Raw genomic sequence first — 17,024 nt, forward strand, 5'->3', positions numbered from 1 at the left:
TGTTCCCAACTAGAATGGGGCACCACAAACAGTGGCATCAACCATGTAGACTCACATTGAATCACTATGTCTGTCTGTGTCTCTCTGTCTTTCTGTGTGTCAGTCCCCTTTGCATGTAATACAGACCTGTCTCTTATTCACTATGTAATAAACATGTAGTAATCTGTAAAGATTATGAATGTTAACCTGCATATGAAAAGACATTGCCGATGAAAATGAGCTATGTTGCTAAATCTGGTAAGATATTTGTTGTGCATGGTCCCTGAATAATAAAAAACGAAATGTTGATACAAATGTGTATATCCCATTCCAAATAGCAGACATAAATTACTGCAAAGCTCTATCTTAGCTATCTCTCTTACGATGTTTGTTTTCAGCTTTGTGCATATTACAGAATTAGCAAAGCACATAAAAGGAGATTACATCAATTCCTGGCGTGGCTCTCCCTCCAACCACATGAGTTGAGTTTTGCATCATGAGTCCTCAATACTGTTTTAACACAGACACCAGTAGCGTTCAGATGGCTGCACCCAACACTTTACATGTACACAACTACCATAAGCACAGACACCAGGGCTCTGTCCAAACGGCACCCTATCCCCGACCCTGGTCAAAAGTAGTGCACTATATATGGAATAGTGTGCCATTTGGGACTCAACTCAGTAGTGTTTAACTGGCCGCTGCATCAAACCCTGTACATTTACACATTTACCATCCCAGATCCCCAGCAAAGGGCTGGACTCGCCAGTCTTTTTGGGCACAACAGCAGGCCATTATCACGTTGGTCATTAAACCACTCAGTCCAGGGACCACGCTGTGCTGTGTGTACATTGCCAAAAAAAAGCTCAGCTGTGCCAAAATCAGCTTGTTTTTGGTCCAATGACAACTATGCAGTCATAAAGGTTGTTGCTATTCATTCCTCGTTACGTATTTTCTCTTTATTCAGACAATATTGAAAGTACATGTTGGGATACAGGTAGAGGAGAGATCGCGTGTGTCAGGGGTGAGTTTCGTACCCATATCGTTCATGTATACTTGGGAGACTGCAGTACTATCGCTGCTCCACGCTCCCGCACCAGAATGTGTGTTTTAATGTTAATGTTAAGTCAATATTTATTCATTCCTTCGGTGGGATCAGAGTCTAAACTCTTACTTTGAGACTTGTCTGGTTGGTCTGAGTCTGTCTGGGGTTCACCTAGAAAGCATAAAGCAATGACCAGACAGACCAGCACAGTCAGGAGAAGAGATGGAGAGATGAAAACACACCATAAAGGCCTACAGCTGAAGTGAATGAGACAGCTTTATAAATGAGAGAAAGAGAGTAAGGGGGAACTTGAACGAAACAGCAAGTATGACAAAGGGATGAGGGTGGGATTGATAGATAGAGGGAGGAACTAAGAAAGATAAAAGTAAACCTAGTCAGTCAGTAAACCGAAGCCCCACCCCCCCATGACAGCTGACCCACATTTCCCCTGGCTGCTATTTTCAGCCCTTACTTAGGGACAGACAGAGAGAGGAATGGAAGACATTTTAGAAAAAATAGAGGTGCAGGAGAAAGGTAGAGTGAGGACTTTCTATGAGAGATGGTTGGATGTGATGGACAGAGACAGCCCATGGATCACCTCCCAGAAGGCAAGAGGCCAAAGAGGCCCTATCTGTAAATGGCAATTCAGACAGTATATGGCAACAGCTCTATGACAATTTCAATGATCAAAGAAATGTTCAGAGTTCACATGATGATACTGTGGACCTCTTTTTGTATGTGTGCTCATCCATCCACTGATAGCAATGAAAAGAAATCAGTCTCTGAGAACATACTGTAACTGAGAAATACCACTCGTTGCTTGGAACAACTTAGTACGACTTCTAGGGTGGTGCTGGGAACTAAAGTTTACAGTAAGTCATGGGGGATTGATTGTATTCTAGGAAACTGTGAGGTCAATAGGGACCATTAAAGTAAATCACAAGACTGCATGAAAACATAAGCAAAGAAAGATATTCCCTACAGTGAACACAGTGTGTTTCATGAACACAGAGCTGGCCCTTTATCAAACCACTAACAAGACATACTTCATACTAGCAGAGAGAGCACAAATATCAACACAATACAATGTCCCAACCTGAAACTAACCATCACAGCAGATTCATCATTCCTTACTAAGTAATAGTACAGCCACTGTTTACTTACCCTGAACAATGTACAGTCTAGTTGTCACACTGTATAGATATCAACCCATTGGTATATGCCTAGTAACTATGGAGTGGGCATGCTCTGTTTCTACAGAAGTGAAATAGAGCCGTCACACTGCGCTCTGTTAAAACCTCTAACGCCTCACAAACCCGGATCCGGGATCCCCCCCATCACAAAAGCTGACTAGCATAGCCTAGCCTAAAGTTACAGGGATATCATAAAATAAAATGTTCATGAAATCACAAGTCCAAGACACCAAATGAAAGATACAGATCTTGTGATTCAAGCCATCATCTCTGATTTTTAAAATGTTTTACAGGGAAGACACAATATGTAAATCTATTAGCTAACCACGTTAGCAAAAGACAACACTTTTCTTACTCCACCATTTTCTTACTGCATCAGTAGCTATCACAAATTCGACCAAATAAAGATATAAATAGCCACTAACCAAGAAACAAACCTCATCAGATGACAGTCTGATAACATATTTATTGTATAGCATAGGTTTTGTTAGAAAAATGTGCATATTTCAGGTATAAATCATAGTTTACAATTGCAGCCCCCATCACAACTATCACTAAAATGACTAGAATAACTACAGAGACCATCGTGTATTAGCTAATTACTCATCATAAAACATTTCTTAAAAATACACAGCGTACAGCAGATGAAAGACACAGATCTTGTGAATATAGCCAATATTTCAGATTTTCTAAGTGTTTTACAGCGAAAACACAATATAGCGTTATCTTAGCTTACTACAATAGTCAGTCACACAGTAGCATTGATTCAAGCCAAAAATAGCAATAACGTTATAAACCACCAAACGCTATTAATTTTTTCACTAACCTTCTCAGAATTCTTCAGATGACAGTCCTGTAACATCATATTACACAATGCATATAGTTTGTTCGAAAATGTGCATATTTAGCCGCACAATTCGTGGTTACACAACGTGTTTAGTGGGCAAAAAATCAAGCAATCTGTCCGGCGCCATTTTGGAAAGGCACCTAATCTTATCGAAAACTATTCATAAACTTGACTAAAAAAATACAGGTTGGACAGCAATTCAAAGACAAATTAGTTCTTAATGCAATCGCTGAATTACATTTTTAAAATTAACCTTACTGCGCAATACTGGGTACAATACAGGGTGCGATAGCGCAACGCTACACGGAAAATAATGGCGTCTAATACATTTTACCTTTTCAACAGAACAACGTTTTATCAGCATAAATAGTACTTACTATTAGCTGAACTCCCATCAGAATCTTGGGAAAGGTGTCCGTTGGCCAAAAGAATCGTTGCTGGGTTGGAGAATGTTTCCTTTGACGTTGCAATTAGCAGTACAGAATGGCATTCGAGAGAGAGATACCCAAGTTCCTACAGCGCCATGGAAATAAATACCTGAAAATCGCAATATACTGACATAAACTGGTATAATTCGGTTCAAAATAACAAGATTATGATGTCTTTAAAGCCTATAGCGAATAAAAACAGAGCCGGATACATCTAGGAGCTAAAACCAGAGGTTCTAAAAAGACATGCCAAGACCCTTTCTGCGTCAGCGCGAAGTCCCAAAAGGCCGGACACCTCGGTTCCAACCAATTTATAGACTTTCTGAACCGTGTAGAAACTGCATTTCAACTCTCCCTATTCGCTAACAGCCAGGGGAAGGCGTATGCAGTGCATCTCAACCAATAGAAGACAGGCAAAGTTAAAGACAGGTCTCAGAGCAGATGATAAAATTTGCCATTCTCACACAGACATAGGAAAAGTGCTCTAAGTCGAGTTCTGTTTCACTTACAGACATAATTCAAACGGTTTTAGAAACTAGAGAGTGTTTTCTATCCAATATTAATAATAATATGCATATTGTACGAGCAAGAATTGAGTACGAGGCAGTTTAATTTGGAGACCAATTTGTGCTATGTCGAAATGGCACCCCCCTAGTGGCAAGAAGTTTTTAAAGTGTCCCATGGCACCTCTCCACAAAGCCGACACATTTCTCAAACCAAGCCGACTGACTCAATCTTTACTCCGTGCATTTTTTATGATACCTCTGTAGTCCTGCCCCATTCCCCATGGTCAATGATAAAGAATTTAAAACCTTACAAAAATACTTGTGTCTCGGAAGCTCATAAAATGTCCATGACTGGCCACCAGCATTATGATAGCTTCCTTCCTTAGGATCATTACCCTCTCAACATATTCCCACTCCTCTCCATGTGTTAGACAGAGTAAAGAGGGAAAGCCATATCCTCTTTTAGGCGATGTTAAACAGCATTTACCCTTCTTCAGAAGTGCTTAAAATGTGAATGACTGTGATTTGAGGGTCAATTGTGAACATTACCCTCCCCCCTACCCACCAATGTTGTCTACACTCAGACTGAATCAATACAACAAGCTATCACAGTCTCACTGTAGTATTAGACGTTTTTTTTACTTTTCTCCAAATGTGAACCGATTCAGGAAACTACGCTTATGTGGCAATTCACGACTTCACAGGAGAGCTGTTTGAACATTAAAAAAAAATATTTTTTAGCAAAATTCGTTTTTGGGCAGAAATGCCTTCTTGAACATGTGAACTTTCATGTGCCTTAATATAAAACTTGTATGCCATCTGTAAATATGAATAAAATAGTTAAATTACGAGCCTAGTTGGTTTAGCCAGAGAAAAAGAGAGCAATCTTCCCGCTAGCCATGATTGGCTGAGATAAAGAGTGGGCTGGACATGCCGAGAGATTAGTTTGGATTGGTCTGCCATATAGCATGTGTCTGTCTATTGGAGCTGGTCAGTATGTTTAGGTAATCATGTGGAATGTGGCTTTTAAATTGTTTTTTATTGTGTAGTAAAACTGCATAAACCTAATGTCAAGTTAAAGTGTACTGTTAGCTAGCTAACGTTAGCTGGCTAGCTCGCTAGCTAACGTTATGTGCATGCTCTCCACTTTCTGGAGGACCGAGTTTTGAAATCAGTGAAATTCGAGTATGATAGCTAAGGAGATGGAGAACTCACCAGTCTCGATTACATCATCAAACTAAGGGCAACGATGCATGGCATCAGACAGGAGACGCGTCCAACCATGATGTATACTGGTATGATTTTCAGATATTACACGTTTTTAATTCTTGACAGAAAGTGGTTTCATTTCAAGTCTACTGTTAGCTAGCTAACATTAGCTGGCTGTGTCGCTAGCTAACGTTATGTGTATGATCTTATTCTTCGTATCTCAGACACATTTGTTTGACTAGTTATAGCCATAGAACCTGGTTGGTTAGCTACCTGCAGATTCATGCAGGGTAGTAACATCATGAGTTGTGATTATGGTCCATTATTTAGCTAGCTAGCTACATGTCTTAACAAAAGACTCCACTCTAATTTTGACAAAGTATTTTCATTTCAAGTTAAAGTGTACTGTTAGCTAGCTAGCTAATGTTAGCTGGCTGGTTCGCAAACTAATGTTACGTCATGCGTTGGGATTCATTGTTTACCTTGCTAGCTATCTAGCTGCATTTCTTAACAATAGACTCTCGTCTTAGTATGCCAGAGTGCAGAATAACTAATGCATTTTTGAATGCTCAACACCCGTTGAATATGTACGGTGTCAGTAAACGTCGGCAACAAAGCGTCATATAATTGTTGCTAGCAGCACAGTTACAGTCACTAACACTCTGGATAACATGAAAAAAACAGCTCTGCTAGGGCGAGTATAGTGGTCAGAGTGATTTGTTCTCTCATTATGTGTCTGGAAGTAGCTAGCCAATGTTAGCCAGTTAGCTTTGGTGCTTGACTGTAGTTGTGAGGTCAGAGCTTTCGGAACAACCCTACATATTGGTCAGAGCGTCCAATGTGCGCTCTGATCGCGAAACCACAGACAGAGCGATAGGGCGAGTAATGTTCAGTGAGCTGTTCTCTCTCTGTCTCTTAGATGTCTGGAAGAAGCTGGCAAGTTAGAACAGAACGGTTGGAGATGAGTGGGGCTAAGGCTTAAGAGGGTGTGAACAATGCTGAATGGGTGTAGACAAAGAAGGGCTCTCCAATAGTACTACCAAGACATTGAAAGACGGTTTTCTCAAAGGTGAGTTTACAAATTGATCAACTTTCAAAGCAGAATTACTTTCCCATTGTTTCCTCAAATGCAGTGTATGATATACCATTTTGTAGCTCTGAGTCTCTACTTTTATCCAATGTAAAAAACAGAAATTCAAATGTTACTACGTACATAAGACCGAATCCAGGTGGTAAGTCAATCGATAGTAAGGCAATGGATAGTAAGGCAAGGTCATGCATCTGACATAATCTTTCACTCATGTGGCACAAACACCACTGCGTAATTACAATTAAATCAACTAATTTACTCCATAGGCCAAAACTGTGAATCTCTCTTCTCATTCAAGGAAAAATGTTAGCCAGATGAACCTGGGACTGAAACTTCAACTGGAAAACAAGGAAGGAAATGCAATGATATAGTTTTCTAGTTTCGAATGAATGAAGTACTAACTTTTAGACTTTAATTTCCAGATGTTCCCAAAGACCTTTATCATGACTCATCCTCAGCTTCCAAGCCAACATACTATTTTCATTCATTGTAGCAATTCATTTAGACAAATGTTCTGCTTCTATCTTGAGCTTGAATTGACTTTATAGCAATCATGAATCTGTACGCTTCATGAACCATTCATCTCTAGTTTAATGAAATTCCGTGTTATATCCTGAAGCATTCTGCATAAATGATATATAATATTTGATGGTTGATATAGATTAGAATATCAAAAAAGAACATGTATTAGATCAAAGGAGTCGGTTTCAGTGGGTTTAAAATCCATGGATGCCTACCCACATGTTCTCTTAAGCCTTCCATAAACATAAACATCTATAGGGAGTCTTCACATTAAGAAGATGCCCTCAGGGGCAGATCATTGGATTTCAAAGTCCCAATATCAATATTCAGATACATATTTTAATATCACTCACTTAGCTCATTGGTATCAATTTGTGACAAACCGGCTCGATTCGGTCCTATGTAGCAACCTTTGAAATTGCGTTTTCTACATTGGATAAAAGTAGAGACTCAGAGCTAGAAATGTGTATATCACACACTGCAGTTAAGGAACAATCGGAGAGTAATTCTGCTTTGAAAGTTGATAAACTTGCAACCCCACTTTTGAAAAAATGGCCCTTGAATGTTTTGGTACACCTAGTGGAGCTCTTTGTCTACACCCATCCAGCATCGTTCACACCCTCTTAAGCCTTAGCCCCAACCATCTCTTTAAGGATTCACATGTGAAGCCATGTGCTGAACAGACTGAGTAAGGTAGTGTAGAAAACAACCAAAGATTTCAAGACTAAAAGTGGTGTAAGTGGTAGCAAAAACACACTTTATCTAGTCCTTGACCTACAGTATATCCTAATCTGACTTTGGTGCAGGTCATGTTGTTCTTCACATTACAGTCTCTGGTAAACACACACTATATCAAATAAAAATCTAAATTTGTCACATGCACAGGACACAGAATGTGTAAACAGTACAGTGAAATGGTTAATTGCATATTTGCCTAGTAGCATCATCAAAAATAGAAAGTGTCCAGATAACTATTGTATAAATATATGATTATTAGGTGATTTTTACCCAGACACACTGGGTCATGTGAAATAAATGCAATAACCACCCGCCCAGCCACATCTAGCTAAGTGGATGGGTCACTATTGTCTAGACATGTACACATGTTTATGAAATACAATAGATGGCCATAATCATCCCCAGATACACCTGGCTAACTTGATGGGGCATGTAAACATCTGGCGAAGTGGAGTCTTTTGTTCAGACATGTAGCTAGCTAGCTAAATAATTAACCTAATGGTGCTTTCAAAACAACTGGGAACTTGGAAAAATACCTGGTCAAATCATGACGTCAGTGATCTTCAGGTCGGAAAGTAGAAACTCTAGAAAGAGGCCTGAGTTCCCGAGTTGGAATTAAGATTTGGATGACCGTTCAAAGAGATTTTTCCCAGTCTGAGCTAGTTTTTTCCGAGTTCTCAAGTTGTCTTGAACGCACTGAAGTCAGAAGTCGGAGATTTCTAAATTCAGAGATCCCAGTTGTTTTGGACACGGCAATAATCCCAACCAGGGCTGTTATGGTGATCGTATTACCGCCACACCGGCGGTCACGAGTCATGATGGCAGTCAAATTCCATGTGACTGTTTAGTCACAGTAATTAGGCTTCTCCAAGCTCTGATGCTGCTGATGGTCATTAGTATCCTACCAAACGTGCTAACTTCCTGATACTCAGCACTCTATTGTCCCTCTAATCACTCTGACATCAATGACAACGTAATCAAATATCTATAGGCTATGCAATTGCATGAAAAAACAGAGTGATGGCCTCTATTAAAAAGAGGAGGATCCCATCATCTTTCTATAGGCTAGGTCTACTATATTTATTTATCAACTTTGATAATATTAACCACATTGCTTCTATTTACAACAGGAGTATAGCCTACCTGGCTGGCATGCAAATGAACCACGGGAAAAGTGTCCTCCATTCGCTATTTAAGTGCACAGATTACATTAGGTGCATGATAATGGACCATTCTAAATCAAAACTAATTTCACACATATTATTTAGTATATGGAATAGTGTGATGGGTGAATAGTGTGATGGATGAATAGTGTGATGGGTGAAAATATTAGCTTGTGAATGATATATTATCAGTTTAAGGTAAGAAACAGCTCATGCTTTTTTTCTCGACTTCAAATCATAGCCGCACACCTCATGTAGCCTAGCCCATAGGCCTATATGTTTTGATAAGGTTTGTATCACAACTAAAGTGGACAAATAACTTCTTAAAATTAAGCTTAATAATCTGTTTTACAACGGGTATAGAGCCCACTGGCATACATAAGCAGCATGTGAGTTTCAAATTTGGGGAAGATAATTTTCACCATAAAAATGCACCTTTATAATAAAAGCATTACATGCATAATCACATTTGTAGTCACTTTTGAGAATGGCGTTAACGCGTATAGCCTACTGCCGTGTGCACTTTGCTGCACTTATAATGTGAAGAAATAGCCAAATAGTTTATCACATTTTAAGCTAAACATTCTCATCTGTTGTATCAGGCTCATTGCTTAAAACAGGTTTTTTGAGGCTAGTGGTTTTATTAATTTGGTATCTATCGCATCCCACAACTGTCCCAGACTATGTTTGGAATATTTATTTCTCACACAGAATAGAATAGGTCAACTTTTGTGCTATGGGGGATAGTAGATTGACATAGGCTAGCACTTTTGCAGTTATTTTGGCCTACTCATCTTGTCGGCTGCCGAAAAGTAAATGTGGACAGTTCTTCCAATATCTTCACTATGCGCCTCGGAATTGGATAAGGACGTGCGCAGTTGCGTCCCTGATGTATTCGTCTTCACTTGTAGCCATGTGAGTGAGAGGTGCTTCGGGCATGCAGCCGGGAGAAGGGAATTATAATTATTATATTCAGCCCAAGGGGACAACGGCCACTGGCCGCAAAAGGCATGGATTTTTTTAGTGGGCATTACGGCCACACAAAGGGGATGCAGCCGGGAAATTTGAGGCATTATCAAGTCTTTGTCAAATTGTGAATGAGAGACTGATGAAGTCTGTACAGCTTGCGCAAAACAACAAAGCAGAGCTCATGCCTTTCATGTCATCATTAGAGCTGTACCATGCAGCCTTAGAATGTATGAAAAATCAAAATATATAGCCCAACATTTTTATCACAACTAAAGTTAGATAAATAACTGTACATGAAGCATACACTGCATACACCTGTTTCTTTGTTAACCGTTCAACACAGACTAGCCACATGTGTTCACTCCCTCAAATCGTTTGTAGAAAATATCCTTTTTATTTTATTCAGTTATATTCAACTATATTCTTCATACTATAAAATAATATACAAATAATGCCACGGAATTCTAAGCAAATCTTGTCCGATAAATGAACTAGCGTAGCCCACAGCCATATGGCATAGCCAGATCAGGACCTAACATAAGGACAACTCAGAGTATGCTATTCTGTTCTTCTGAAATAGACTACATTTTCTTCATATCATGTTTCTTTAGACCTGTCTAAAATAAATAATGGATTTATTGTGATGGTGTAGGCTATATTACATGGATTTATTAGACTTTTTAAAATGTAGATGTTCCAAAGGTCTGCATCATTGGCTTGTAGGCTATGCGTGGAAACCAGGAGATGCTAAATGTGTTTATGTTAAGTAACAGTCAGTTAACATGAGACCGGCAGTTATTTGCTTGACAATCACCAGTTTACAAAATTTCATGACCGCCACAGCCCTAATCCCAACTCATACTACTAGTAATACAAACCGATTATCATAGCTAGCCACCACGCATGAATCTGCAGGTAGCTAAGGCTAACCAACTAGGTTCAATGTTAGCTAGCTAGCCAACATTAGGCTATAACTAGCAATGCAAATGGATTTCTGAGATACGAATAATATTACTAAAGAGATCATGCACGTAATGTTAGCTAGCGAGCCAGCCAGCTAACGTTAGCTAGCTAGCTAACAGTATGCTTTAACTTGCAATGAAAATGACTATCTGACAAAATTAGAAACGTGTAATATCTGAAAATGTAGCTAGCTAGACTCTTACCCGTATACATGGATGCTTCTCCCTCTCTGTCACAGATGCCATGGTTGGCCTTAGTTTGGAGATGTAATCCGGAGATTTTAGACTCCCTCCGCATACTTGCAATCAAACACTATAATTTTCTCCATCTCCTTTGCTATCATATTCTGCTTACACTGGGCATTCCGCTTATTTCAAAACTCAGGCAAGTTCTTCCGTGACAACAACACAAATTCAGGGCAGCAATGTTGAGAGCACTATAGTAACACTTTTGCATTTTTTCTTGATATCTTTCCAAAAAGCTGCAGGAGAAAGTATTATCTACACATACTGAGCAGCTCATGTTATAGACCGAAGCATGCTACATGGCAGACCAATCCGAACTCATCTCTCGGCATGTCCAACCCATCCATTATCTCAGGCAATCATGGCTAGCGGGAAGGTTCCTGCCTTTTTCATTTTATTTGTATATTTACAGATGGCATATATGTTTGTTATTAAGGCACATGAAAGTTCATATGTCCCAGAAAGCATTTCTGCCCCCAAAAAATGCATTTTGATAACAAATTAATGTTTACGTTCAAATGCCTCTCCTGTGAAGTAGTGACATGCGACATACGCCTAGCTTCCTGTAACAAGTCACATTTATAAACACATTATAATACACAAAACACAAATATCATCAGCTAGTCCTGTCTAAATGTTCCTCTGCATTCTAAATGACATTCCACCGGATCAGTCCTTCTTCAGAGAATCATGTAGGGGAGTAATGGAGAAGGGAAGAGAGGAGAGGTGGAATGGTGGTAGATGGCCAGACATAAACTCAGTGACACACAACACTGAGAGGTTCAGGAGTAGCGTTATGAACAGAGAAGAGAGGCAGGCAGATAGACAGAACATTCATCCCAAATGGCACCGTATTCCTAATATAGTGCACTACTTTAACCAGAGCCCTATTGACTCCGGTCAAAAGTAGAGCACTATATGGGGAATAGGGTGCCATTTGGGATGCACTCAGAGGAGAGAAGTCACCATTAAAGGTACAGATGGGAAGTCTGTGGCTGCCTCTAGCTCCTGCTCCAATCAAACGGCAGGCAAGCAGTGTGACAGCTAGCTCCCTGTAATACCCTGCTGTCTAGAAAGCCTCTGTCTCTCAGAAGAATAAACACCTTGCTGTTTCATGCCCTCTTTCTGTCATGTCAAGGACATCACTTGTTTACTGTCTATCACAGGTCATTAGACTAGACAACATGGATAAGCTTATTAAATGAGTGACCTTGTTTGTTTGTGTATGCCTGTGTGCATCTTCTTTCCATGTGTCTGGGCTGGTTGTCCCTCTAATGATGATACTAAATGCTGGAGTGTGTCAGCATATCTAGAGACCTGTTTAGTCCAGAATACAGGACATTATGCCCATACATGGACAGTAGCCATTTGATTACCTCACATCCAACTCAATCGCAACTCAGACAACTCTTTACCTTACCGGAAAGAACAGCAGTTTCCATGGAAACAGCTGAATGAGAGAGGTAAAGACGGAGAGGGAAATGGGGTGGAGGGAGCCGTGAGAGAGACATACTGACCTATTGTTGTGTTCCTCACTAAACTCCTTGATTGCAGGAGGTGATGGGGCCTTCAATACAGGTGAAATGGGGGGTAGAGTGTGGGTAGGAGGGAGGTGTGTAATGGCATTGGGGTGTCGTGTGTGGGAGAGACTAGGGTATCATTACACAGTGAATGAGACTGCTTTGCTGTGATGGGAAGCACTGGGAAACGATGTGATTTAGGTTTGTGATGCTTAATGACATAGAAAGCATCCTGTGATCAGTGTGATGCTTGCTATACAGTGGCATCATCTGCTTTTTTGATTGACAGAGGCTAATGCCCCCTGCTACTGAAGTCAAAGGTTTATCTTTAGAAAGTCTCTGCTGTATAATGACAGGATTTAGTCCCTGCACCATGGCAACGGTTGCCACTGCCTTTGCCCTGGCCCCCTGTCCTTTTAATTGGCCAGTTGTTTGCACTTGTGGCGTCCTTTTATTAGAAAGGTCTGTCGGCTGTCACTCAACAACAGACTGGCTGTGAAACACTGGTGACAGGAAGTCTGTCAGAGGAACATGTCAAGCCGCTCTCTCCCTCTCTCTGTCTCTTCCCTCTCTCCCTCCTTTCCTCCATCTCTCCCTATCTCCCTTCTTCCCTCTCTCATCCTCTGCGTCTTGATGAAACAAGTGTGTGAGGATATTGTGAGGGTGGTAAGGAGCAAGCAAGTGTTCATCTTGAAAATAGCAGTGACAAGAAACGTGGTTGTCACAGACGCAGCAACAGAAACTCCTCACTTAGCCATCCAGTGTGTGTGTGTGTGTGTGTGTGTGTGTGTGTGTGTGTGTGTGTGGTGTGTGTGTGTGTGTGTGTGTGTGTGTGTGTGTGTTGGAGTCTGTGTACACTGTGCTGAGACATTGGGAGAAGAGACAGAGATAGAGAAAGAGTGTGTGTGAGGGGAAGGGAAAACATAAATAAATTGAATGACCTATATTGTTGAATTCCGCTGCCAGACAGTTCAGCACAGATCTTCAGATGTTCAGTTCAGCACATCCCATCATTCCTAAAAGACTTGCCACTAAAACCCAGCCACAACACTGTGTGTCTACAGTAGTATGCGTGTGTATGTGTTCATGTGTGTTATCATCATTATTTACATTTAAATTAAAATGGCGGTGTACACAAGTGAATGATTGCTTATGGCTTTAATTTTAGAACAATTACATTGGCTTATGCTCAAAGAGAGTTCAGTCAGTGCCTCTGCTTTGCTCAAATCGGTGAGTGATTACTTAGCTCTGTGATGGGTGAGTGAGCACCATGGGTCTATCACAGGAGGAGAGATTACACAGACCATTGCTAAGGAGTCTCTAATCTGAGAGTGCATAACAACAACAGTAGGTGAGCAATTTACTAAGTGACAATGTAGACGGGACTCTGTTCAGGAACTGCATCAGTGAAACTGTTTGCTGCTGGATCAAGCAGTTGGCTATCAGAATGAGGTTTCCTGCCAGGATCAGACTAATCAGCAGTCATACAATATTAATAAGAGTATTAATGGAGTGTCAATGAGACTGCATGGAAAAGGTCAGGCCAAAACTGTCCAGTTGGTAAATATCAGAAGGCTCAGTAATATTTGTAATGCTTCAAGCCTAAGAAATGTGTGTGGTGTGTTGTGTGTGGTGTGGTGTGTTGTGTGTGTTCGTGCGTGCGTTCGTGCGTGCGTGCGTGCGTGTGTGTGTGTGTCGGCATGTAATACCATTGTCATAGGGGATTTCTGATGTGACCTTGTGTCAGACTTTTGGTTTTAAAGTATGAATTACATTGTTTATTATGCTGCAGAACTGTCTACTGTCTACCTGCCATGGTGGCACCTCACCAGAGTCTTTCATGCTTTGCAGACCGTGAGTACTGTTTCTAGTTTGACTAATCAATTGAACGCAACAATATGTCTGACCAATGCTCCACCGAGATAAGAGAAATGCTCCAAGAAATTTCCAGAAAATATATATTTTTAATGGTTCTTTCAATCAATTCTGCAATTCCACAGTCAAATCCATACTTTGATAGGAGTGTGACCACACCAGACTTGAGAGTTTGAAATTGGTAGAATTTAAGCTCTGGTGTCTCTGTCTTCCTTCTATCCCCCTCCCCCCCCCCCCCCCCCTCCCCCCCACACACTCCCTCACCACTTCCCAAGGGCACTTGACGGAGGCACCTGTGATCAGCCTTATTAATAGCCATTTTACAGAGAGGACAGAGAGAGACTCCATGTCTTGAAAACAGGGCTGAATTATGTACCTGAAGCAGGACCATAGCCTTATCCTTTATGGGAGCGTCTCAGTCATCAAAAGGAACAGCAGGGTCACCTAGCGATAAAAGGCAAACAGTCTGGATGTTGATGCCTGACATTCCCTCCTGTGGGTTGCTGGTTTGGGCTTTGGTAATGAGTGCCTGGGGACCTGAGTCAGTGTCGTCAGTATTCTGCAGCTCAGGCCCTGACAAGCCCAGTCAGTGAGACATATTGTGGTCTGAGGTAAACAGATGATAGCTGTGCCCTCCCCCCAATAAGGTACATAAGATACAAAAGGTCAGACACTCAATGAATCCCTGATTAACTGCCCTGATGCACACACATGCACACACACACAAACACACACACACAAACACACACACACACACACAAACACACACACACACACACACACACACACACACACACACACACACACACACACACACACACACATTCATTAATGAAGTTCCATGGATGGCAGGGAAGTTTGCTGATGACATCGAGGCCTAATGTCATTGTAAACCCTGATAACTGTGATGTGTGCAGCCAGCCATGGGTGGCTGTGTTGATACTTACCACTGTGGGCGCTAAACCATCGGGGTGCAATGTGCAGGGGCAAGGTGTCTGCCAATGACCCTCGGGAGCCCAGATAGAGCATACCATCTGTGTGATGCCCGCTGCCTGTTTCCTGGTAGCCATTACCATGGGCGGCGTTAGTGCCAGACCCCCCTCCGGCCCTGTCCGAGTCTGTTCCTCTGGGGGTATAAAACCCAAAGGGCACCGTAGGACTATGTTCTATGCCCATCCCAGCCACAGAACTCACTGAGCGGCTGCGTAACCCCATAGTGCCATTTGGTCGGTAGTGCCCAAAGTGGGCCGAGGGTGGCACTGCGCTGTCATCCGCCGAGACACCGTGAAAAGCACCCCGGGGCCGCCCTGCCGTACTCTGCTTGCCCCCCATCCAAATCGCCCGATAAAATTGGGTGGGGGCTGTTGAAACAGGGCTCCGCAAAGAGTCGAGAGCCGTCACTGGAATCGCCCCCGACACGCCTGTCTGCAGTGCACTTGATCGCCCCTTGCCAGGGTCAAAACGGCAGCTTTAAAAAATCCCGGTTGTCAAGTCTGACTAAAGCAGCTGTGTATAACAGACGCAACAGCCCATTTCCCTGACAGGAACATGAGCGACTCGAATGTTTTGATTCAGCTCAACAGAGAAAAACGATCATTTATAGGAGGATGATGTCAAATTAATGATAGAAAAACAACTCCCCTTGATGAAGATAAGCTAAACGCAAGACGTTTTCCCCTCACAACGAATGACAGGACAGCCTGCTCCAAATCACAACAGGGATGATGACAAGCACAAAGCGCAACAACGGTTCCGACAGTCGCGCTTCTCTGCAGTAGGCTAGGCTACCCCCCTTTAATGTTATTATTTTTGTCTTGAAGACTGGTTCAGCTGATCATAACCATAGCCATGACAACTGTTGCTGTCTGTCTGCCAGTCTGTCTTTCCAACGACGTACGTGTGTCCGGGTCCGCTTGTTCTCCGGTTCCCGGAGATTTGGGTCAATGTATGCCGCTCCCCTGCATTCTCATATCCGCGCGCTCGTTCTCACTCCTTGCTGCTGGTAGACAATGGAGGCGTTCAGTGCGCATACTCGGATTAACAATGTAACGCGTGTGAATAGGGAATATACAGTAGTCTATATATATTCTTAATCACGAGGAATTGAATATAATATTGTCCTAATTGTCTGTTTATCTTTTAGAAATCCAATGAAGGCGCTTGTCTGGCTCGCCCCAGGCTACCATGTCAGACGAACGCAGTGTGAGCAGAGGACAGAGATTGATATGAACTAGTAACGCTGTCATAACCAAGTTAACATGCAGATGGCACAGCATTCATATACTTTTTTTTTAACCAAATGCTGAATTATTGAGATTGTTGACAAATGGCAATTAGCAGCCTAAATGTATTTCCCCCAAATAGGCCTACTTGTTATTGGCATGAATTTATCACGCAATTAGCATACAACTGTTTATTACTGCTTCTTAAACTATAAATTAAAAAAACTATAAACACTATTAACCATTAACAAACCCTTTATAAACGGTACGTAAATTATTACTGCCTCTGTTTGCTATTAATGAGAAAACTATTAGTCATGCATGCATCAAAGTTGAAAGACAAATGATATACCATGAACACATCGTGTGTGTGGAATGTATCAGTATGATGATGATCTCTTGGATTTAGGCTAATGAGCAGGTTTGAGTGACAGCACAGTCAGTCACTCCCATTCACTCCTGCAGAATAAAGCCAGTCTAACACACAGATTCTCTGATTCTCATATCTGA

The 17,024-nt window shown here is 41.5% G+C and overlaps 1 protein-coding gene across 1 annotated transcript in view; it reads right to left on the reverse strand.

Annotated features, from left to right (window-relative positions):
* Nucleotides 1-16,281, reverse strand: part of LOC120053423 (E3 ubiquitin-protein ligase znrf1-like) — a 51,033-nt gene extending 34,752 nt beyond the window's left edge. The window contains exon 1 of the mRNA XM_039000549.1: nt 15,240-16,281. Coding sequence (XP_038856477.1) covers nt 15,240-15,624 — 385 coding nt within the window. The 5' untranslated portion in view covers nt 15,625-16,281. The remainder of the gene's footprint in view (nt 1-15,239) is intronic.
* Nucleotides 16,282-17,024: the final 743 nt, after the last annotated feature.

The sequence above is a fragment of the Salvelinus namaycush genome, chromosome 9, assembly GCF_016432855.1.
Source record: "Salvelinus namaycush isolate Seneca chromosome 9, SaNama_1.0, whole genome shotgun sequence".
NCBI classification, from domain to species: domain Eukaryota; kingdom Metazoa; phylum Chordata; class Actinopteri; order Salmoniformes; family Salmonidae; genus Salvelinus; species Salvelinus namaycush.